Here is a 24,852-nt window from a genome sequence, read left to right on the forward strand (position 1 = left end):
TGGAACTACCGCCCATATGGTGTGTTGTGTGCTCATGGTCAAGAGCTGGGTGGGGGAATGTTGCTCTCGCAAGGCATTCCCAAACATCATTAACAGCAGATTTCTGCAGATTTTATTACAAGGACGTGCATTACTGGTGCTTGTAACAATACTCCCTATGTATGTCGATCCAAATGATACAGCAACTTGCTGTGCGTGACTGCTGCCAGTCTGGCCAAAGGTTCACATCAGCTGTTATGAGTTTTTTTTTAGATGTGCACAGTGGCCAGTTCGTGTCACTGTATCACCTCGTTCAAACCGGTCATATGGGTGTTTAGTCTAAAAATCCATTGTTGTTCCATACGCAAAAGCAAATTATAGTAATTGCCTCCCCTTCTGGGTGCATGTATGCGTTCGACTAAGGTCCATATGAATTGTTATGGGCTGTGACCTTCTGCCAAAAAATGTGGCACTAGGGGGGGGCTGTCCATTTTTTTGTCCTGAGACAAGCTCTATGCTCAATCATCCTTTTTTTGACTGCTCTCATTGTCATGTCGACATTTATAAGTTGCAGGGACATGTAATCAAATAGATGACGCCTGGTGTGATGTTCTCTCTGGGTGGAGCTTTTTGGATGCTGTTGCAGTGTGGTTTCTCTCGGGATAGGACGTGCCTGCTTCTATGCCGTTTTAACAATATGTTTGGGATATCTGCGGTTAGTCAATTGAATTCTTAACAGTTTACCGTGGATTGTGTAGTCCGAGGTGCTTGTGCAAAGGCGTCAGTATTGAAAAACTGCCCAAACTGGAGATTGTCTTTAGGGCTTGTGGGTGATAACTCGAATACGTCAGTAAAGAGTTCCGATCTGTGAGTATTTTATAGACTTTTGAACACAGTTTCCCTGAGTTTGCGGTTATGTAGAGGTCCAAAAAATGTATGTTTTCTTTGTCTGGTTCTAGGAAAAATTTAAGGTGGGGATTGCAATTATTAATTCACTGGTGGAAGGTCTTCAGTTCGTCTAGTGAATGTCATGAACACGTCGTCAATGTACCTGCGCCAGATTTTAATCTGGCGCAGGAATGGGTTGTTACAATGATACATGTGGGGTTTATTTTGTATTAAAAGGAAATTTATGGGTAGTCATTTTAGTTCTAGTAGAAGAGGATATTTCTGCGATAATCTCAGAAATAAGAGAGGAGATATAAACTTCAAATTCAATAACAGACACCAGATTGTAGGTTACAAGATGCTCAAAATTAATGAGTAGTGCCAATGCGATGTCAAGCGAGCACATGTATATTGGTTCCATCGCATGGATAGATTGCATCGGTCTAACTTCAAGAGACGGAGTTGCTCCACAACAGGCAACCTCACATTTGGGATCATCAAAGTTAGTTGGATAATAGCATGATCACTTCCATACATCTTATTAATCGTTATATCGGGTACTAAATGCTCAATAGAGTTCGATATCCAGAAGAAATCTATTGTTGAACAATACGGCCCTCTTTTCCATGTATATTGTGGGCCATCCCTTTTATATTGGACCAATGACATATCCCAACCCGTAAAATAGGAAACCCATTGGTAGCCTCTATGAGCTGATAGATGTTTAGGGTCAGCAATTGAATCTTCAATTTCACTAAAACGATCTTTACAACAACAATTAAAATCCCCACCAAATATTATCTCACTATAAGGATGATATAACATAGCATATTCCAAAATGTCATCAAGAACATTAAACATTTCATATATCTCATTCTTAGCAGGGTTCCAATAGATATTAATTAGAATCTTGGACCATTGAGGTGCATTCCACGAGATTAATTAAATTACCAACACATAATCTAAACAGAAAAGCAACGTGGATGAGCATTGTAAGGAATTATTAACAGCAGTAGCCATACCTGATGAAGGACGACCATGGAGACCTTTTGTAGCATTTGCACAGAAAGTTGCATAACCAGGCAATTTTAAAAAAGGTACAGTTTTCATTGTTTCCTGAACAAAAACTACATCAGGTTTGTCTTGAGAAGTTAAGAGCGGCAAAAAAGTTAACAAGATTGTTGCACCCACACGAATTCCAGGAGTATATGGCTAATTTGGATGTGGATTTGGGCTACAATTGTTTAGGTGCCAGTGCCATTGATATCATTGATTTCATTAATGGCTTTATCCATGACCAGTCCTTAAATGAGTCAGCTAAGGATAAAAGTTTACCCACCTCAGAATTGTTTTCCTGATTGACAACTATTGCCGCTCTCCTCCTCAAGTTCAGGGTCCTGGAAATTCAAGAATTCCAGAGCCTCTGATTCTGAATAGAACAAACATAATTCAGAACCAAGCTCTTGTAGATTGGTTCTAGTTAACAATAACAGTTTTAGTATGATGGGTGACTTAAGATAACTTAAAATTCTAAAATGATTAACTCTTGGGAGTGATATTCTATCAAAGTTATCAGAAAATACATTGCGTAAAGCAGGTATCTGCCGCATCACATCCAATATGACCGGGCGATTCATTCTGGTTTTTACCATATCATAGCTACCCATCCATCCTATAATAATAGGAGTGTTTTTCTTATGTTCAGCTGATTCATGTACTTGGTTTTTATTGGATGAGGACATTTTTGCTGGAATTTGTTTGGATTGGTCAGTACCGATAACTTCTTTAGTGAGAGGTCATAGGAGGTTGAAATGATTGGCTACTCCAGTGGAGCGGTATAGTTTGATTCACTAATGCAGGATTAGATAGAATTGCATTCAGGTTATTCATGGAGGTAAGACCATCATGAAGAGCTTGGTTCAAATGTGCAAACCAGATAGTTCTGACTCTTTAGTGCTAGAATAAGCCTGTGTATTCTGTAACAATAATGCACGTGACGTTTCTAAATTGTCATTTGATGCTTGTTGGTTCGATGTAGTGGATTCGATGGTGCTAACTCGACCGCTATCCGAACACATTTTCATCCCCTCTGCAGACCGATATGCCTGCTGTTGAACCAAAGGAGTAGCAGATGCTACTTGAGGTACAATTTTGCCATTCAAGGGCTTGGATTTTATAGCCTCACCATACGTTCTTTCTAGGGTAATATTTTGAGTAGGTAGCAATTCTCGGTTGACTCCAAGGATGTTACAATCACTGGCTGAGTTAGAGGTAACATTTTTCGATGCATGTTTAATGCCTTGACTAACAAAATACTCTGGCATAACAGATTTGGAGGAGATAGATCCCACTGCAGTTCCCATAAACGGGTTAACGTTATCTTTTACCTTGCTTAAGGGAACATGAACACTCTCTTGTAATTGAGTTGTTTCTTGAGCACCAATTTCAGGTAAGTGTAACGCTCACCGGTTATCCACAGGGACGTCACTCAGCCTGTTCTGACCTCTTACGACCTCAAACCCTGCCCTAGTGGCTATTCGACTGGAGACTGGGCCTGAAACACAGGATTGGTAGAGTTTAACTCCCTATTGTCTCTGTGTGCTTGAACCTCCTCTTCCCCGGGGTCCAACCCTTCCCTTTGATCCACAGCTCACCTTGTTTTCTTGGATAGTGTGCTCTCCGTCCTGCCTTCAGCGCAGGGGCGTGTTGATTGATGCGGGCTCGTTGCTGCCTAGCTACTTCACTAGCAAGAGTCCGACAGGTAAGTATAATGAGTCTTTTGAACAGTTCTCTATCTTTGTTCTTTTCCTTCCTTAGATGATGGCCGGCGTCTGGGGATGGCGCCGTGCTGCTGAGATGAGTAGCGCTGAAGGTGAGTAAGAGCACAATGCACCCCTTTCGTATTTGCATTGAACGGAGTTATTTTTCTGTGTCTTCTAGGTGCCGCGACATTTTCAGCGTGGATGCCGGTTATGAAGAACAAATGCGGTGGGTAAGCCCGGTATGCGACGCCTCTAGATGTTTCCACGCTAACCTGGAGTGTCTTTTCCCTCTTGCAGATGGATAAGAAGTTCCGGAAACAGAGTTCCCACAGAGCGGCTGGGATTCAGGTAAGCATTTGAACCTCGTACAGTATTTAAAAATAAGCGAAGATTTGCAGAATGCTTACTAATGCCTTTTTTCTGTTCTTTTCCCTTTTCCTTAGGAAGCGGCGTGCCGGGATGGGAATGACACCGCCGATGATGCCCGCAGAACAGAAGGAGCGATGACTGATGGGCAGAAGTGCCGCAAGGTAAGGCTGTTCCTAACGGTGTTCTTGCAGCAGCTGAGCGCAGAAGAAAGGTGCAGGCCTACTGGAGACCGATCCAAACACAGTGAGTGTCACGCTCCAGGTGCAGAAAACGCAAAGCATGTTTCACAGCCTGGGTGTGGCTTAAATAGTCTCTGGGTATCACAGGTGCCTCTGGGCTGAACCACACCCAAAAGACTAGACCGCACATGCAGTTCTGGGAACCAAATATGTGGGGGCATCCATTTTGTCCCCATCAATGCACTACAAGTCCAATCCCCAATGTTATCCTATGGGAGTGAGACTGGTGCCACAAGCGCCAAGTCTGACTCCCAGTGGGTCTTTGGAGGGATGGAGAGGCCCTTGAGGGCCATGTAGGTGATCGTGGCCTGGCTCCAGCCTGACATCTTGGAGGGCTGGGGACATGAGGGGCAGGAATCATGACAGTAAGTGCGTATTCTGAATCTGAGATACAATTTTGGGTAGCAAATGTTGTTGGCTCTCTTCAGTTAATTGGTGCAAGTCAATCATGGCATCGTCTAATACTGCAATCGTTGCCTCAGCCGTTTATTTGTTTTTTCTTGAGGAAGTAGAAGGCTGCACTGACTTTAGTATAGAGGCAGCTTTAGTTGTTTCCCTAGAAATTCTCATGTTTCCCTAGAAATTCTCAGCTTCCTAGCTTTTCTAAGCAGCCATTTTTGACGTCTTGACATGGGTATTGAGGGCTCCGTTTACTGGGATTCCTCTAAGGCAGCACTTTCAATTAAATCAGTTAGAGGTGTGGGGCTATCAGGATGAGTTGCATTCAAAATACTTTTTGGTGCTAAGGAGGCACTGTTTTGCCCTACATTGACTTCTAGAAAGCGTGAGTGTATTTCGGCCTTAATGTCTTTTATTTCCTGTATGGTGTCGCGTAATTCATAGGACAAGCATGTCACTATGTTGGTCAAAGAAGTATAATCAGAAGAATCCTCCTTTTTGTCTAAAGGAGGAAGTAGAACCGTACATGGACTAATTGAATAGCTGCAATATCAACAGAAGCTTTAATAGAAGCTTCGGTTTGGGAGCATGAATTCACATGTGTGGGTTTGAATGACGTGTGTGCATGCTACCAAGCGCTGCTTGATGTCATCACAGATATGGAGTTCCTGTTGTCTGCAAAATTCTCTTGCGGAGATGAATCCTTCTAAGTGATTCATTTTAGCTAGAATACTAACAATGGAATGGTTAATTTCCCTAATTTCCAGATGGGTCACTTCGTGACCTTTATCAAGAAGATCTAAAAAATGTATAATCACTGGAAAGGTGTTGGCCTCATCAGACAACCGAGTGGTTGGTAATACCATTATGAGAGTCATGCTGAATTAAATTAGTTAACACAGAAGAACAAGTTACTTCTTACCTTGTAACGTTCTTTCGACGGGATGTTCCTCCGACGTATTCCTCATCTTAGATATCTCCTTCCAGCTCTGCTGGCCCCGGAAAATTTTTTCTCTTTAGAGGGCGCTGCGCGTCGACGTCCTCCGAGTCGATGTCCCTCGACAGCCGCCGTATCGACGTCGACGTCATCCTGCCTATAAAGGCCGTGCGCAGCGTCCGTTGCTCAGTTCCGTCTTGTAGCCCACAGTAATACTTTCTGGACTAACTAATCACCCTGAAGGAGCATAAGCTGCAACAACAGGGGAAGTAGAACTGCGGGGATGGATGGGAGGGTCGATGAGGAATACGTCGGAGGAACATCCCGTCGAAAGAACGTTACAAGGTAAGAAGTAACTTGTTCTTCGAAGGGATTGTGTCCTCCCACGTATTCCTCATCTTAGATAGGCTCCCATAGCAGTATTCTATTATCGGAGGAGGGAGTACTGACTTCACGCTGTCTTCTATTGATGAATAGAATGCAGTACAGCCATTCCAAACCTAGTCTCTTGACTGGAGGAGGAATCCAAATTGTAAAAACATGTAAAGGTATGGACAGACGACCATGTAGCGGCCGCACATATGTCTTTAACCGGCACGCCTCTTTTGAGGGCCGATGAAGCTGCAATACCTCTGGTCGAATGAGCCCTAAGGTTTTGAGGGGGCTCTTTCCCAGCCAGTTTATAACATTCCAGAATGGCTAGAATGATCCATCTGGAAATGGTCTGCTTAGTTATTGGTAACCCCAGCTTGCGACCTGCGTAACCTACAAACAGCTGGTCTGCCTGTCTTATCCTGGCTAGTCTACTGATGTAAAAACTTAAAGCCCTACTAGGGTCTTGCCTGTGTAACCTCTCTTCCTCTTTCCCCGGGTGAGGAGGAGGATAGAAAGATGGTAGGGTAATCTTCTGAGTGATATGGAATTCAGAAACCACCTTTGGGAGGAAATTAGGCTTCACTTGCAGGACAACTTTGTCTTTGTGAAATATTGTGTGAGGGGGTTTACAAGAAAGAGCTTGTAATTCGCTCACCCTTCTAGCAGATGTAAGTGCTATTAATAAAACAGTTTTAAGGGTAAGGAATCTTAACGAACAAGAATGGAGAGGTTTGAAAGGTGTACCCATCAGGAAAGTTAGTACTAAGTTTAAATCCCATAGGGGAACTTGGAATGGTCTTGGGGGATAAACATTGGTTAACCCCTTTAGAAACTGTATTACCAAGGGTAACTTGAAATAGGATGGTTCTTCCGCAGTACGCTTAAAGATGGATAGCGCTGCGAGATAGCCCTTAATGGTGCCAACTTGAAGGCCTGAATTTGCCAAATATAGTAGGAAGGACAAAACCATTGGTGTACCACATGAAAAAGGGTCGATATTCTGTTCTCTACACCAACTGCAAAATCTGTTCCAACAGCAGTGGTATAAAGACTTTGTTGCTGGCCTCCTTGCCGAAAGCAACACCTCCATAACAGCATCAGGGAGGTCCCAATCCTTGTACCTCAGCCTTTCAGAAGCCAAGCGTGAAGGTTGAGGGTTTTGCTGTCTGGATGGAGAACCTGACCTCCCTTCTGTGAGAGTAGGTTCTCTCTGAGTGGAAGTCGAATTGGAGGGCAGATGGACAAGTCTAGAAGGTCCGGGTACCACGTTCTCCTGGCCCAATCCAGGGCAATTAGGATCATGGTTCGCCGGAATCTTCTCAACCTCCTGATCATTTGAGGAATGACAGGGACCGGTGGGAACGTGTACAGAAGCGGAAACTCCCAGTCCACTATGAACGCGTCTCCCAGAGCTCCTCTCGGGGGAAATTCCCTTGAGCAGAACAGGTCGCATTTCCTGTTTAGGCTGGTGGCGAACAGATCTACCTGAGGGGTTCCCCAAAGGGCGAAGATCTCTTGAAGGACTTCCTGAGCTAGCTCCCACTCGTGGGAGACTGTGTTCTGCCTGCTTAGAGCATCCGCTGTCAAGTTCTTCTCTCCGGCAAGGTGAACTGCCGATAGAGAGATTCCTTCTTGGATTGCCCAAAACCAGAGCTGCATCGCCTCTCTGCACAGGGATAGTGATCCTACGCCTCCTCTTTTGTTGAGGTAATGCATGGCCACCGTGTTGTCCGTCATTATCAGGACGTTCTTCCCTTGTACAGCTGGCAGGAACGCCTTCAGCGCAAGTTTGATGGCTCTCAGCTCTAACAGGTTGATGTGTAGTCTGGACTCCGATGGAGACCAACGACCGCTGATGGTCAAGTCGTTGGCGTGGGCTCCCCACCCCGTGAGTGAGGCATCCGTGACTACTGTTATCTCCGGCCAGGGTTGCCAAAACTGTACTCCTTTCAGAATGTTCTCCAGACAGGCCCACCACTGAAGGTCTCGAGCCACCCTGCCGGGAACCTGAAGAAGATCTGTCATTCTCCCTGAGAATTGTGACCACTGAGTCCTCAGTGCCCACTGGAAGGATCTCATTCTCAGGCGAGCCTCTGGCACTAGGAAAATGCAGGATGCCATGAGGCCTAGCAACCTCAAAAAGTCGAAGGCTGGGAGACGTTGGGCATGTTGGAACTTGGTAACCATCTGTAGAATATCTTGAGCCCTCACCTCTGGTGGCGAGGCTTTTCCCAGGGAAGTGTCCAGGATCGCTCCTATGAACTGGAGTTTCTGCGATGGTATCATTTGTGACTTCTTTAAATTGAGGGAGAAGCCCAGTCTGTGATGGAAGTGGCACACGTGATTTAGCTGGATCTGAGCTTGTTCCAGAGAAACAGCCCTGATCAACCAATTGTCCAGGTAGGGGTAGACGTGAATCCCTTCCCTCCTTAGACTTGCAGCCACTACCGACATTAACTTGGTGAAGACCCTCGGGGCGGAGGTCAGCCCAAATGGCAGCACTGAAATTGATAGTGAGAGTTGCCAATTGCGAACCTCAGGTATTTCCTGTGTTTGAGATGGATAGGCACATGGAAATAAGCGTCCTGGAGGTCCAGAGATACCAACCAGTCCTGGAACTGAAGGGCCTGGAGGATCTGAGAAAGAGTGACCATCTTGAATTTGTCTTTTCTGAGGAATTTGTTCAATTCTCGCAAGTCCAAGATGGGTCTCAGTCCTCCGTCTTTCTTTGGAATGAGAAAGTAAGGGGAGTACCAGCCCTTGTTCCTCTCCACTACAGGTACCGGTTCTATGGCACCTTTCTCTAGCAGGTCCAAAATTTCCTGCAAGAGGAGCGGATCTGGAGCTTTCTGAGAGCTGATCCCTGGTGGATGACTCTGAGGTATACGTAGGAAAGGCAGGCAGTAACCTTGGGCAACTGTTTCCAATGCCCAAGCATCTGACGTGTTAGCCTGCCATACCGCCAGATGTTGAGTCAACCTGCCTCCTACAGGTGTCCTGTGAGGGAAGTCCTCAGAGTGGTTTTGGGGCGGCTGATGCAGATGCCGATGGTAAAGAGGCACCTGCTGTTGCTGCGGCTTTTGAATATCTACCCCATCCACCTCGGGTAGTTCTTCTTTGTCCCCTTTGAGCCGGTCGTCCTCTAACTCTTCCGAATGCGGAGTAGAAGCGAAAAGACTTGCCTCTCGCAGAGGTTCCTGTGGGACGAAAAGGAGTCTGACAGATTGCAGCTCCTAGGGATTTTGCTGCTGCTTTTGAAGTTTGCAGTTTCTCTAAACTGTCATCCGCCTTTTTCCCGAACAAAGAAGAGCCATCAAATGGCATGTTCAAGAGCCTGGCTTGCACATCTGGGGCAAAACCAGACTTTCTCAACCAAGCAAATCTCCTGGTTGATGTACTTGCCGCCATTGCTCTGCTGATACTGTCAGCCGAATCAATGCCCGTCTGGAGGGATTCGCACATAGCGTCTTTACCGTCCTGTATAATATTCAGGAACGCATCCCTTTCTTCTCCATCCGGGATGCAGTCAGCCGCTGTAGAAGCACACTCCCAAAGTGTATGGCTGAACCTAGCAAGGGTGCAAGTAGCATTAACAGATTTTAACGCCATGCTACATGCTGAAAAGACTTTCTTTGCCATAGCATTATATTTTTTATCTTCCCTGTCCTGTGGCACGGTAGGATAAGCCGTCTTGACATCGGTAGAGGATGCTGCCTGTACCACCAGACTTTCTGGGGATGGGTGTTTAGACAAAAACTCTGGGTCTGTAGAAGATACCCTGTACTTTGTAGACAGTTTTTTATTTACTGCTGGTACTACATCTGGGGTTTCCCAGTTTGTCATGATCTTTCTCTGAAGAGCTTTATGAAAAGGCACCACAGGATCCTCCTGTGGGCCTTTGTCAAGAATATCCGTGAGGTCATCTTGTTGGAAAGATTGTGAAGGTGCAGACCACCCCATGAACTCTGTGATCCTGGCCATTAAGGCTCGATAGGGGGGTTCAGCATGCTCCCCCGGGTCTGGCTTAGCAAACTCCACCTCAGGGGAAGTGTCGAACCCACTTGCCTCATGTAAGGAATCATGAAGATCCTTTAACCTGCGCTCTTCAGAGGAAAATTCCTCTCTAATTGGGGTTACAGGTCCCTGCAACTCAAATTTGTCTTATTGTTCAGACAATTCACCCTCTTCCAAAATTGAGGACATAGTTCTCAATTGTTCTGAACTCATAAAGGGAGTAAATCCCATTTCCAAGGCAGAGGGTGCCGAACTTGTCATTATCGGCCTCGAAAACGTCGATGTCGTTGACGCCGAAGGCTTCGAACGTGGCGTCGAAAACAAAGGCGGAGGCCTCGAAGACCTCGACAGAATTGGAATTCTACTCGACAATCTCGAAGCCATCGACGTCAAGGACCTGGGGATAGTCACTGGGTGTGTCGTAACCGTGACTTTTCTTGGCGTCGACGCCGGTGTCGAAGCTGCCGTCGAGTCGACAGACCCGTGTGTCGAAGGTCCCTTCGACAACGGCGTTGAAGACATCGACCTCGGCGTCGACGGAACCCTAGTCGACGGTGTCGACAGAACCTTCGAGGAAGGTTTGGAGGTCATAGTCCTACTCGAGGGTTCGAGACGCGCTCGAGAGGTTTCCTTCGCCGGGTACTGCGACTCGCGGCGCTTTTGACCTTCGGGTCTTTCGACCAGAGCATCGCTCTCGGCAGTCTTCGAGGGGTTCGAGGCCGCTTTCTCGAAGACGCTCATCATATTTTTGCGGAATTCCTCCTATTCAGCCCGGGAACTATGTTTCGTGGGGCAAGGGATTCTTTTTGGCGAAACAGAGGAAGAGGAAGACGGAGAAGGGGATCTTCGACGTCTCCTCTTCGAGTGCTTCGATCTCGAGTGATGGGACCCACTCCGAGACCTGGAGCGCGAATGGTGACGAGGAGACGAGTGTCTCGACTTCGTCGACGAAGAAGAAGCTTTAAAAGTCTTACCTTTCTCCAGCTTCCCCCTACGCTCCTTCAGGGCCTTAGCTGTCTTGGACATACAGTCCTCGCACTCCGAACAATGGTGTTCAGCTCCCAAACACCACAGACAAACTCTGTGAGGGTCAGTCAATGACATCTTTTTCCCACAATCTCAGCATTTCTTGAAGCCGGATCGAGGAGTTGTCGGTTCCGACGAGGAAGCCATCGAGTACGGATCGAATGACTCGAGGTAAATAGGATTAATTTGACTAAGAACTGAGCAACGGTATTCCGAGGCACTGAGTAAGCGCGGAAAAACGGAACTGAGCAACGGACGCTGTGCGCGGCCTTTATAGGCAGGATGACGTCGATACGGCAGCTGTCGAGGGACATCGACTCGGAGGACGTCGACGCACAGCGCCCTCTAGAGAGAAAAAATTTTCCGAGGCCAGCAGAGCTGGAAGGAGATATCTAAGATGAGGAATACGTCAGAGGACACAATCCCTTCTAAGTGTCATTACATGGCATATTAGTGAATGAAGAATTTCTGGGCCCATTATGTATTTCTGGTATAACAATATGCTTACCGTTGTGAATAGGTGAAAAGGCCTCAGAATAATGTGATGGAATATGAATCACTGGATGTGGGATGTTAGACTCATTTCCTTCAAGAATTTTTGCGGCAGTTGTGGACCTGGGCTTTTTTACATAAGGAAAATGAGGTGAGTACAAAGCTACATCCCCCACCCCATTCTTGCGGGTCTGAAGTAGAGTACTCGATCCCAGTGAAAGTCTGAGACGTTTGTCCAGTTCTTCGACAACCACCGGGCCCAAGATGGAGCAGTCACTGATCGGAATAAGATCAACGTTTTTTGAATTGAATGGAAAGTGTTGTTTAAGCTGAAATGGCTAGGGTGCTTGTTATTCATATTGCCTCGTCTCCTAATCTATTTTTGTTTCGTAGGCACAATTTTGAGTACATTAGAGAATATAATTGGAATTTATATTAGTTTGGTTTCTTGATTCTTAGTATCTTGCAAATTAAGCATATTAAGAAAAATGAAATCTGATGTGGGATGAAATACGATTATAGCAGTGAATATGAAATATTATACGAAAATGTGAAATGCTAATTTTAACATAATTTTACTGCTTTTTATCATGTATGTATTGTTTATGTTTCATTATTTCAGTCCTTATTTGTATTTTTCTTTATGTGCAAAGTTTATTTTGACTAAAACATATTAAAATATAATAATAGTGTAGGTTGTTAGGGCAAAAAATGTCTTGTTGCCTATTTACCTCTATATTTGTGGAACCCCCAAACATTTTGCTTTTGTTGCAGCCTCCTGTCCTGACTTATGCTAGTGGAGCACAGCCTTCCCTGCACTCCACTGGGCTTTTGCTCTTTGTTATGAGGAAACTGAAACGTCCTTCAGGCTGTCAGTACTGAGAAACTTTGTTTTTCTTAGTCTTTTGACTTTTTTGCCACTTTTGGCAACTGTAATTAATTGCGCAAAGTACATTACTGTACCGTGCAATGGGGTCCTTGCATTTACGGGCCCTAGTCATCTATTAAGGATTTTGCGGTAACTGGACAACATACATAGGAGTAGACTGGTGGCAGCAGAAGCTTTTTCATGTCTTTTTTAGAATATTTTACCGAGCTATACTGCGCTTACCCCGTTTGGCTCATGACTGTGGCTTGTGTCCATCATGGCCGTGCCACAAGGTATTTTGTCCCTTGGCCTTCCCCCTGTTCTTGTGACCCAGGAATACTTTTGGGTATGCAGTTGCCTGCGAAACCCACCCTGTTTCACAGGCTACTGCAGGTCATGTTGTTAGGCAGAATCCTGTGCAGTTCCCTTAGGGAACACTGCAAGAAGATTAAGACTACAGGAGTAAGCAGTAAACCCAATTGGTAGCAGTCTGTACCACCCAGATTTACCTGGTAGCTGTGGCTGAGCAGTCAGACGTCTCTCAAGAAGAGTAGGGCAGTATATAGAGTATACACAATAGGGCTAAAAACACAGTAGAGCAAACAAACACTGACCAGAGCTTTGTATCAAAAGTATATCATTATTTATTTAAAACACACTTTAGGCAATACACTAGCACTCTAAATCAAAAGCAAGTTAAAACACAGTCAGGTAAAGTATAAACACCTCCCTTGATAACTATTAGACAAGTCAGAGTTAAAACACCACTATTTGTTAAAACAGTTGTGAGTGTGTAACTTAGATGGTACTCCAATAGTTAAGTTAAAGGGAGAGAAAAAGGCAGGGTATAAAAATAAAACAGTTCCCAACACTTTTAGAAGTTCAAAGCAAGGGAGTAAAGGCAGTGTACACTGTAGAGCCAAAGTTCATAGGCCAGGCCCACTTTAAAGGGAGCAAAGCGAAATGTGCCCAAGATTACACAGTTTAAAATGCACTAAACGTCTTTGCAGAATGTTCAAAAGAGGTTGGGGTGATTCAAGAAGTAAAAGTTAGAATGTCTGGGGCCAACCCAGTTGGAAAGCCAAGGATTTAAGGGTCACCTTGGGCAAACCGAAGAAAGGGGGGCCAGGCAGAACACAGTACCTTAAAGAGAGGAAGCTCCAGCGGTGGCAGTTGTTCCTGCCAGTGGTTGCAGTTCGTTGTTTCGACCAGGGAAAGAGAGGATCTCGTTGAGAGGAAACTTGGAGTCGTTGCACTGCACAGGGATGAAACCAGCCGCGGAGTTCGTCGGTTAAAAGGTGTGTTCCTTTTATTCGCGGTCCAAGTGGTGAAGCTTGGCTATCCGGCCGCCGGGGTGCTTGGCACGGGCGATTCAAGGAAGGCGAAAGGGGCGAACTGGTTGATCCCACAAGCTCAAAGGAAGAAGACTCGTCCAGCAGAAGATCTTCTCTTGTCGTTGGGAAAGTGGTAAGTTCGTTGCAGCAGGGCTCCACCGGTGGTGTCATCGTTGCAGATGGCTCAGCTTCTTCCCTCTTCGAATTCTTAGGTCCTGTGGTGACCTCTGAAGTTCTAGTCCCAAAAGCCCTGCTTTTATGCAGAAAAAACCCCATTCAACAGCCTAGCTGTCACTCACACATGTTAAGTGGTGATCCGGGCGGCTCACCACTGGGCCAATCAGAATAGAGTGTGACTTGGGTTGCTAAGGCAACACAGTCCAGGGTGCCAATTCCCCTCCCCAAACATCCTGTGGAACCCAGACAGAGTGGCACCATTTGGAAAGCTTCTGTGGAGAAGCCCGCCAAAATAGTGGAACAAAGAGCCCGACCTTGGTTAGAGTTAAAGAGACGGGCACAAACGCCATTATAGAAAAGAGTTCTGGCAAAAAGACACAACCGGAGATTTAATATTAAATAAATAAATCGGCGGTATCTTTAACATTGCACCAAAAAGTGGTGCGTTTAAAACCAATGGGAAAATCCCATAGGAAATATTCCAGTGGAATATTTTGCGTGGTAACCACTGCCACCAGCCAGAAACTCGACAAGGGGGGACTGCACAGTGGCCCCTTGAAAACATACCCAGGGGCAATCTAATTATCCCCTTCCACACTATGATGGTTTGTACGGGTTCTGTTCACAATTTTGGACTAGTAAAGTCAATGGTGACTTTACAGGCCCTGGGAGACAGTAGTCTGTCCCAGGGCATGGAGTCTATGTTTGGAGGTCACTATGACACCCCTGTGTTACTGCACTGAGGGTGCTGTGTAACACATACACAAAAACAGATGATACCCTGTGGAGTAAAAGACCCCATAGCCCATAAGCACACAAAAAGTCAAAGACATACCTCAAATCATGCCTTGGAGTGGGAGGAAAAGAGTCTCACTCTTAGCAGGAGAAAAAAAAAAAAAACAAACCCCAAAAATCCCCCGGAATCGGTTCGAAATCATCTCGAAAAATGGAGTGCATTGTGCCAAACACTAAGTTCTCGACAAAGGGACAAATGACTCAGATATCGACCTTGGTGCTGATGGTGGTTTGGAAGGCATTGTCAATATATCGACAGTCGGCATCGGCCCAGAGGGCCTGGAACCACACACATTCGCCTTGTCGCCGGACGTACCGAGCATAGTTGGGACTGACAAGGTCTGCTGCTCGGAGGGTTGCCTCCAACCCACAGTGACCACCTTTATCATGTCGAGCGACTGCTCTTTCAAGTTTTCGCACTCGGGTCTGGTAGCACAGTCTCTGGAGCGGGTCTTAACTTTTTCCTCGGATGAATCTGAGTCATGCCGACAATGTCAATGTTTCTTTTTGCGGGAAGAGGGCGATGAGGAATGACTCCTGGGGTGTGACCTCTTTTTGGTCATTTTACGCTGCATGTGCTCTTTCTCTGGTGTGGGGTCTTTGTCTCGTGACTGGACGACCTCATAGCGCATCGGGCCGGCAGCTTGGAAGGCGGATGTCCCACCTTCAATTTAGCGCAAGCGCCCTCAAAGATGTAGGGTTCATCTATTGACACGACCCACAGTCCTCGGTCAGGTGTTCGGCACCAAACACAAATACCGTTCGGGTCGGTTAAAGACATTTTTGAATTACACTCAGGACATCTCCTAAAGCCCGATGGTTTCAGAGTGGACATTGCCATCGAACAAATGTTGAATACTCGAACGAAAAGTGAATTTGTATGGACAACAATGTTATAGAGCTGTTCCTCGAGCAGCGGCAGAACGCGCCGAAAAAAGAACGGAGGTTTGGCGGCGTAGTGACACAGTATATGCACGGCAACCGACGCCCATCCGGCTTCGACAACGGGATTCAAGATGGATCAGTGGGCGAGTTGAGATGCACTACGCCCCCTGTCCAAATGTTTTCCGAGCAGCTAACGCTAGAAGGGATATCTATCTGATGAGGAATCTGAGGGAGAAAAGCAATCCATTGAATCCCATGTACATGATGTATGTGTGGCTAAGTGTAGTTGTGGCAAGCTCTCCAGATGCGGAAACCTGCTGTTAATGGCCATACACACCTCTTGTTCTCGTAGGTGGCAAAAAGGTAGATCTCTGGAGTTCCCCAATGGCTGAAAATCTGGCAGAGCTGGTACTCCTGGTTCCATGCTGAAGGAATAGGCCATGGTGTTCTGAACACCTGGAAGGTGAAAAGGATTGAGGCGCGTGTGGGGTTTCAGATCCCTGTACCACAGTGCCTGTGCTTCCGCCGACAGATTGAGATCTGGAGCCTCCCTGCTTGCATACATAAAGCATTGTGTTGGTATTGTCCGTAAAGATCTGCTCCACCGGACCGCTGGCTTGCGGGAGAAATGACTTGGGCACTAAAATGAGAGTGAACAACTCTAGAAGAAGATTGATATGCAGAGCTTTATCCTCCTCCATCCAGAGACCCTAGGGATGCAGGTCCCCTGAATGGGCACCCCAGAGAAGCGTCCATAGTGACAGTGACCTGGTGAGGAGATAGCTGAAAGGAGGGTGCCCTGAACCAGATGCGCCCATACTGCGCACCAGTGTAATGCCTTTTTTCGAATTGTTGCATCAGTGTGATCATGTCTTCCAAAGAGCCTGCCATCTGCATCCAACTTGCATCGAGGAACTCCTGCAGGAGTCACATACAGAGTATGCAGTGTTGTAGCAGGAGGATGCAAGAGGACATCATGCCCAGCAGGGATTTGTAGCTGCAGACCGAGGCGGTCGGTATTGAGGAAAGTCGCTGCACCTTGCTGAGGAGGGCTTGAACCCTTCCTTCCAATGTGGTCACTGTGGAAGAGGCATGCTCCCAAGTAAAGAGCTTGTTGAGATGGGATCAGACAAGATTTCGGACAGTTTATCAAGAACCCTAGTGATTGCAAGCACTGAATGGTTTGTGCAGTGTGGCGTGCCGCCGTGGTGTATGATGCTGCCCTCACCAGCCAGTCAGTCAGTCATCAAGGTACTGGTAGACATGAGTGCCTGTTTGGCGCAGAGGAGCCACCATTGCAGCTAGACATTTGATTAAGACTTGCGGGATGGACTGCAGTCCGATAGACAGAGCGTTTAACTGATGGTGGCAGCCTGCCATCTCAAAGCACAGGCAACTGCTGTGTTTCTGGTAAATAGCGATGTGAAAATAGGCATCCTTTAGGAGCGCTAGGAAATCTCTTTGCTGCAGTTTGGAGAGGACCTGCTGCAGCATAACCACCCTAAAGGTTGGAGCCCTTAGAAACTGGTTTATTATTCAAAGGTCTAGTATGGGTCTCCAACCTGCTGATTTCGTTCTTACTAGGAAGTATCTGGAGTAGACGTTGTCTCCACGTTCTGTGGTTGGTACCCTCTCCATGGTTCCTTTTGACATGAGATACTGGACCTCCTGTTGAAGCAGATTATTGTGTTACTCTGTCGTCTGCACCAGAGGAATGGTAGGTGGTTGTTTGGTGAACACCATGTTTGGCCCTGCTGGATGAGGGACAGCACCCATTTGTTGGTGGTGATCCTCTTCCACTCCTGGACGAAATGTAAGAGTCTTACTCCAACTGGGGTGCAAAAGCAGGAGGGTGTGATCCAGGGTAGGTCAGGTTTGGTTAGCTGGTTTAGCGCTGGCATGTGAGGAGCCGCGTTTACCCCTGTATGATTGGGATTTGCTTTTACAGGTGTCTGATATGGGGTATGAAGGGATCTTTATGGAAGGCAACTGATAGGAGGGCCGGTAGGCGCATGTAGTTCTTGAAAAACAAGACTTCTGTTGTAACGTGCCCAAGGAGCAGGCCATATCCTTGTCAGCCTTGATGGTCTGTAGTTTTTTGTTGACCTTCTTTCTGAACAGACCAATGTCATTAAATGGGATGTCGATTACCTTCGCCTGGACCTCTGGCCGGAAATTGGTAGTCTTGAGAAAGTCTTGCATGCGAAGCACATCGCCATTAGCCAGTTTCTAAAGCCTGTGTCAGCTATGTCCACTGAGACAGATATTGCGTGGTCCAATGCTGCTTCTCCTTCCCGAAAGAGTGCAAATGCCTGTTTTTCATTGTCCGGGAGGAACTTGAGGATGGGAGCCATCTTAAACTAAAGCTTCTTGATGGTAGCAGCAGCCGTTGTGATGACCCTCTTTTCCAAAGACATCTAGGCGCTTTCCTTCTTGACAAGGGGGGACTGAGCAGGAAGATGAAGGGTTGGCAGAATGTTTGCAGGCAGCTGTTTGCACCACCAAGTCGGGAGTTGGTTGTGTCCTTAGGCATATGGGTGCTGAGCATGGAACTATATATTGATCTAACCTCTCCACCTTGGGAGACGCAGAGAACGGTTTGGCCATGGTTGATAAAGCTTACTCCCAGATGCCGTCCAGCAGGGGTATGGCTATGATAGATTTCCTGTGCTGCTCTCACCTTTGGTAGAGCTAACTATCCTTACTTTGTCCCTCAGAAGTCAAATTGAACATCTTTGTGGCCCAAGACATCAAGTTATGAAAAGAGCCAATTTCATCTGGTGGGATGTCGTCTGTTTCGTCTTCCGCCAGGACGATGCCATCATATTAATCTGTTGTATCTGTGGTGTGGCCAGAGACCTGATCATCTGAAGCTGCCTCTTTTGACTCAGTATCAGTTAGCTGCAGGCCTTTGAAGGCGAGATGATGATCCCTCACAGAACGAAGGGGAGCAGCCGTCCCACTTAGGCCAAGCTGTGGTGTTTGTGGGGCCCGAGGTGTCCTGTGGCACAGTAGGGTCTGGCAACCTGTGGTGAAGCTCAGTTATTAGAGTTTTTAGAGTGGCTATGATGTCCAATGAGACATCTCTAGGTGCAGGTGAAGTGAATGAATTGCCAGACGAGGAGGCACGTGAAGAGGGGTTGCTCTAGGAGGACTCATGTTTAACTTGGGGCTGGATGGGATCTGCTCCAAATCCCCCTCTTCGTCTGAGTAAACAGGTAAAGGGTCTGCCAGCTCAATATCCAGTTGAGGGGTGGCCCCATTGGGTGTCAGTAGGGAACCAAGCTAACTCTGGGGTGATCCCAAGAGCTAGTGGAAAAGGATAGATGGGCCTGGTTAGTGCCGCTAATGCAGAACGTTGCAACAGTGCTGTGTTAGAGATCATCAAAGGAACTGTAGTGATGGGCTGTTTGGTAGTGCTCATGGACGAGGTAGTCGTCGACAGGGTCGTGGTTGTTGAGGTCTTCGTAACCGTCAACAGGTTTGTGGTCATTCACGATGGCTTGGACAATGTCCTCTGCATCTGTGCCGAAGGTGATGTCAAGCCTTTACCCTTCGAAGACAAGGACAAAGAGGGCCTGACACGAGTGGAAGACATGGGGGTGGGTCTCTGAGATTTTTCCATCACCTTTGTAGGAAAGGTTGTCATCTACGAACAAAGCGCCTTGGACGGTGTCATTGCATGTGTCGTCTTTCTGCTCAGTGATGCCTCCTCAAGCAATCTAACTAGAGGTAGTTTGTTGAGCTCTTCTGCCCTACCTGCCCCACCTGAGCGAGGCATGATGTAATATCGAAGCCGTGTCAGAGGCCCCACGGGCGGAGTCCAGCCGCACCACCAACCTTCTGTGGAGATCTTGCAGCGTTTTGTTAGAAAACAACCAGCAGATTTCACAGTGCTGAATGACATGATCCGGCTGGAGGCAGTAGAGGCAGTTGTCGTTGAGGTCCTCAGCGAACACGTTCTTCAGGCCGCATCGGTGCAGACCTTGAACAGACTCTTTCTCCTGGCTTCAGTTATGGCTCTAGGCCCCAACTTCGGAGAGTGACTAGAATGGGAATCTGCTGGTGGGGAAGCCGCTGACAGAACCGGAACGACAATCATTTGTCATCAGGGCCAGAGATGCTTGACCCGTCATCTAAGTTTGAAAATAATCTATTTGTAGAATGAAAAGTCGCATGTTTTGTAGAGATTTTCTGAGGACTTCCAACACGAAACGTGCCGTAAACTATCTGAAGATGGCCTCCAGGGGTGGAGCTAAGTGAGCCCTTCCTATTGGCTGTGGCAAGCATGACCCAAAATGACTATACTAGAGCACTTAAGTCTCTGATGTTTTCAGTTTAAATATAAACTGTTCTAGGTTACTGATGATTCCCAGCCTGACGGCGGCTGGGAATCCATTTCATAGCATGTGACTCTATAAAAGATACAATGCTGCAGAATAGGACAAAGACAATAGGCAGCTGACAGTCCTATGTAAGAAATATAAAAAGTTACTAACGGCGCTGGGGAGCTCCAGAGAGGGCTAGCTTTGGACAAAGTCAATTAGCGATCCCACCAGAAGAGATCGAGATTAAGATTTGGCAATGAAGATGCCCAGGAAGTGAGAATGGAGGGATGGACCAGAGATCCAGAGGCACACAATGTCATGGTCCAGTGTGCAAGGGTGAGATCTGCAGGTGGGTCCAGGTGCAGAAGAATGGGGCCAAATAAGGATTAGTAGTCCGAGAACCATCACAGATGAAGAAAAGGCTGTGGCTGTGTGTCTTGAAGACCAGGAGACTACGGTCCAAAAGGGAGTCTCAGCATCTCTGTCAGCACAGGTCACATGTAGGGTTCCCATGGGCATGGTCTGCAAGAAGAGACTATGGTAATGGACAAACAAGATCAATGGTGTACACAAGGAGGGGGGGGTCCCAAAAGGCAACTCTCAAGCCAGTTGACCTAACCGCACTAAAGAGTACAGTATGCAGAAAGCAAACCTTTGGTTCAAGCCAGCTAATTCTCTGATGTGGACTTTGCAGGATGAGAGTGCAGATTCTCTTTCAGAAAAACAGCAGCAGAGACCGTCCTGAGGGCTCCAGAGATGGAGTAGGCACTTTCCAACAGCAGAAACAAGGCTGTCAGATCTTCAGCAGCAAAGCAGGGTTTGCACTTGTGGGCAGTTATACACACAGCCGGGAGCTTCAGGGAAGCACACAACTGCTGAAATGTAAGATCTAGCTGTGCCCGCCAGATCAGGAGAGGTATCATAGAAGAGTGTTCCCTCTGGTCATAGGGTGGCAGAGCTTCAAATTGGAGGAGAATGATTCCAACAAAAGCGTTTCCAGCAGGATTCTTTGTGAAGTCTTCAGGCCAAAATAGATAAAGACACACACACGACTGGGAACAATTCCAGCCCAACCTAACAATCATATCCCATGTACCATTCAAACATTTGGTGGCCTCCCAAAAGCGGAGAACAGTTTCACACCACCTATTTTTACAGGCATCAGCACTTGCAAACACTGGGGTGTAAACTGAGGTGTCTGGCAGACCATCTGTCATGCTAGAACCAGTTTCATTCAGCCAGGCTGTCTCGGTGAGCTCTGAACAAGAGTTCATGTTGGCAAACGCACCTTTGGAAGGGCAGCAAAGGATCTTGCCTAGATAAAGGACTTAACACAAGGAAGCCTGTATGTTCCGAATCAAGAAACAAATGGCAATCATCACATCATTGAAAATGCCCACACTATGGTGCAGCCCAGTCAAAAGTAAAAAGTCACTGTCAGCCTTGAAATAAGACACACAATCATTGGTGTACTGCTGCTCTTACAGCTATAACTGCAGCCAAGGCGGAACATAAAAAGTAGAATTGTAGTCTCCAGCGAGAAAACCAGGTCAAGACACATCAAAACATCTTAGATGGCTTATGAAGGGTGGGAACCGGGACTTGCTGACTGCTTTCTGTTGCCATTTTGGAGGTACAGACAATGTCTGTTGGGGACTTCAAAGATAAGGAATCAGAACGGGATGTATCCATTAGAAACAAAAGACAGCTGGCAATGAAGGCTGCACATTGTCTAAAGAATGGTTATCCTCTGAAATCACTTCCTTCCCATCCTAAGCAAGAAATTTTTTCTTAGTCTCCAAAATCCTTTCTCAATTCCTGCAATTAGGCTTGCTGGTCTCACATTGTTAATGCATTACTAATTAATACAAACAGATACATTACTCCAAAACATAATAGCTTACCTCTGACATTTCTTCTCTTGTTCTTCCAAGCTTTGGCTGTTGTGCAACAGGGGCATACACCAGCATCTCTCTAAGAAAAAAAGACAGTTACCTAGTTGTAATATATATCTTTGTACGAAACTACCTCTTCAGATCACCATTATTTGAAAATGCCCTTTTAACTAGAATAGAACCCTAAGAAACCGCACATATGCCCCAAGAGGATTGCATCATTTTTAGGTATAGACAGGAGGGAGGTGTTGAATCAGTGGGAGGAATCACAGTATCCATCAGAAAGAACACCACACATTGATTCTCAGTAATGTTCCGATTGCTCTTTCTACCAGGGATTCCTCATCTACGATATCTATTTTGCAGTGCAGCTAATCTTTGGAAACGTTCCTACCACCAAGTGGGTGATTGTGGCTCCTTGTCAGCTCTGAAAGCCTTGATGCGCAAAACAGGACCTTGGGGCCAATAAATATTGAGGCGCTGCGGCCCCCGACCGCAGTACCACCCTTTTTCACTAGCACTTTGACACTGAGGCAACGTGAAATGAAAGGTGTACTAGCTATCCACCAAGTGGAGCAGATTGCTAGGGCTATGAAGAATCCATGAGAGGAACATTTGTCAGAAAGAACATTATTACAGAGAGGTAAGTATCTTGTTCTTCTAGTAGATTCCTGCCTCCGACAGATCCCTCAAATATGATAGATTCCCATAGCAGTATGTGGATAGGTTGGAGAGAAAAGGACATCACCTAGACAGAGAAATCACTTACAGGTAATGTTCTTTCTATGGATTCATATCACACAGATTCCTCATTCTAACCCATCATCTCCTGAACGTCAGATGCCGGGAAAAGGGCCATAATGTGGCTCAACGCAGTCTCCTATATATCCTCATGTCTCGACCACGCCACTCCTAGACTTCGGACGTGACATCCGTCATCATACTTAAGACACGCACTTAGCCCCCATTCCTCAGTTCTCGATCTCCCTCCCTCCAGAGCCGTCCCCCAAGCCCAGCATTGGAGGGGGATATCCTGTGAACTGGAAGGAGGAGACCTCAAACATATCTTCTCACTTGTATTTGTGTGAGGAACACAAACCAATTAAGAAACATGGGGCCTCATTACAGGTCCAGCGGTAACCCTGCTGGTGAAACCGGCGGGTTGCCATCGGCATTGAACATTTTTTACCAGCGCCTGACTTCGCGAGAACACCGGGGGATTACAACCCAGGCGGTCCAGAAAGTCAGGTGCCGGTAATGTGTAAGTCCCCATTCCCATATAGTTCTATGGGAATGGGGACCAGGGAAGCACCGGCACTGTTAATGGTGCAGGTGCTTCGGTGACGGCTTGCCTACCGTGGCCGCTGTGCCCGGCAGGGTCAGCCCTGTTGGACATATCGGCTCCAGCAGGCAAAGCCGCAGTGTGCTGGTCCGGATACAACAGTGCAGGTAGGCTTACCGGCACCATGGTTTCCGGACCGGCACACTTGTAATGAGGCCCATGCTCCTGACTAGACCATGATGAGGTCTTATACATCTGTTTTCCTTTTTTAAGGGAGAACAGCGCAGAAACGCCAACTCTTCTCCTCTTCTCTGTACTCAACGAATAACAAAGAAACAGACACACTAGGAAATCCCTCACCAGCTTCCATAGAGGGGTAGACAGGGAGGGCAACAAGGAATCTGTTAGACAAGAATTCATAGAAGGAAAAATGACCTTACCCTAATGTTCTATGAATTCTGCTCCCGCAGATTGTTCATCTGATAGATATCCTTCCAGCGCCAGCTACGCAAAAATAACTCGCGCTACCACTGTGCAATGCAAGGACTAACACCCATGACATCAAAGATGACATCGCAAGTCTGGCACCCTCTTTTTTAGTTTAGTGAGATATGTACACTAGGTGATGTTCTTGACTAGCAGTGAGGAATTGCAGAGTGAGAAGGTACTACATTTGTACACCTTACCGTTCTATGTTCTTACATTGCTTTCCCTTAGGGTTCAGTGACATCATATGCTATAGGAAGAAGGAAGCCTGAAATGCAGCACTTATTTCTGTGCATTAAAATAATCAGTTAGGTTATGAACAATTTGTGGTAGTACTGCTACGTTTTTGCTTACTTTACTTTCTTTGTATATGCTGCTATTGGTATGTGTTGGGCTGTCTTTCATTTTTGTATGCAGTAGTATATTTATATAGAAACTGAGGGCTTGGGAGCTACTTATCACATGTTTAACAGTCCACAAAAGTAACAGCAAAGCATGCATCATTTCACTATACAACATGGGAAAAATGTGGGTATTGCACCTGTATTATGCATGCTGCACACACTGCTTACGTTTGTACATGAGTTCGGTCTTGTAATGGAAAGAAATGTGTTATGTAATACTGTTTATAGCAATGCCCTGTGTAATGACCTACTTATGTAATGATAGTTCTCCCCACGCTCTCTGATAGTTTTATGGCAACATAAAGACATTCCCTTATGGAGGCTTTTCATGACAACTACATATACATGTGATGTCATCAGTGATGCAATCAATAACGTGTGATGTCATTGTTGATGTCATGAGTGTTAGTCCTTGCAGTGCACAATGGTAGCGCGAGTTATGGTTGCGTAGCGTACCATAACTTGCGAATTTCTGTTTTTTTTTGGTTTTACCTGTAACCATGACGTCACTGTAGCAACGTGTTTCCATTGAATTTCACAGGTTTTGTAGTGGTGCAACTTAACCAGAACGTCCCTTTAACAAGGTTTTTTGTCAGTGAATTTCATAGGTTTTTAATAGTACACTGTAACCATAACAATGCTTTATGCTAGTTTTTTGCAATAAAGTGGAAATGGTTTTAGTAGCGCAACTTAACCATTACGTCCCTTTAACAACGTTTTTTGTGAGTCAATTGCATAGGTTTTTAGTACGGCACTTTAACCATAACGTTGCTTTACGGTAGTTTTTTGCAGTAAAGGGAAAAGGTGTTTAGTAGAGCAACTTATCCATAACGTCCTTTTAACAACGTTTTTTGTTAGTGAATTTCATAGGTTTTTAGTAGGGCATTGTAAGCAGAATGTTGCATTAGGGTAGTTTAT

The 24,852-nt window shown here is 46.2% G+C and overlaps 1 protein-coding gene across 3 annotated transcripts in view; it reads right to left on the minus strand.

Annotated features, from left to right (window-relative positions):
- The window catches only part of PSME4 (proteasome activator subunit 4), a 3,386,216-nt gene that overhangs the window by 942,925 nt on the left and 2,418,439 nt on the right, over nucleotides 1-24,852 (minus strand). For all 3 annotated transcript variants that reach the window (XM_069608231.1, XM_069608232.1, XM_069608230.1), the window contains one exon: nucleotides 21,772-21,841. In XM_069608231.1, coding sequence (XP_069464332.1) covers nucleotides 21,772-21,841 — 70 coding nt within the window. The remainder of the gene's footprint in view (nucleotides 1-21,771; nucleotides 21,842-24,852) is intronic.

The sequence above is a fragment of the Ambystoma mexicanum genome, chromosome 4q, assembly GCF_040938575.1.
Source record: "Ambystoma mexicanum isolate Mex_15411 chromosome 4q, UKY_AmexF1_1, whole genome shotgun sequence".
In the NCBI taxonomy this organism is placed as follows: domain Eukaryota; kingdom Metazoa; phylum Chordata; class Amphibia; order Caudata; family Ambystomatidae; genus Ambystoma; species Ambystoma mexicanum.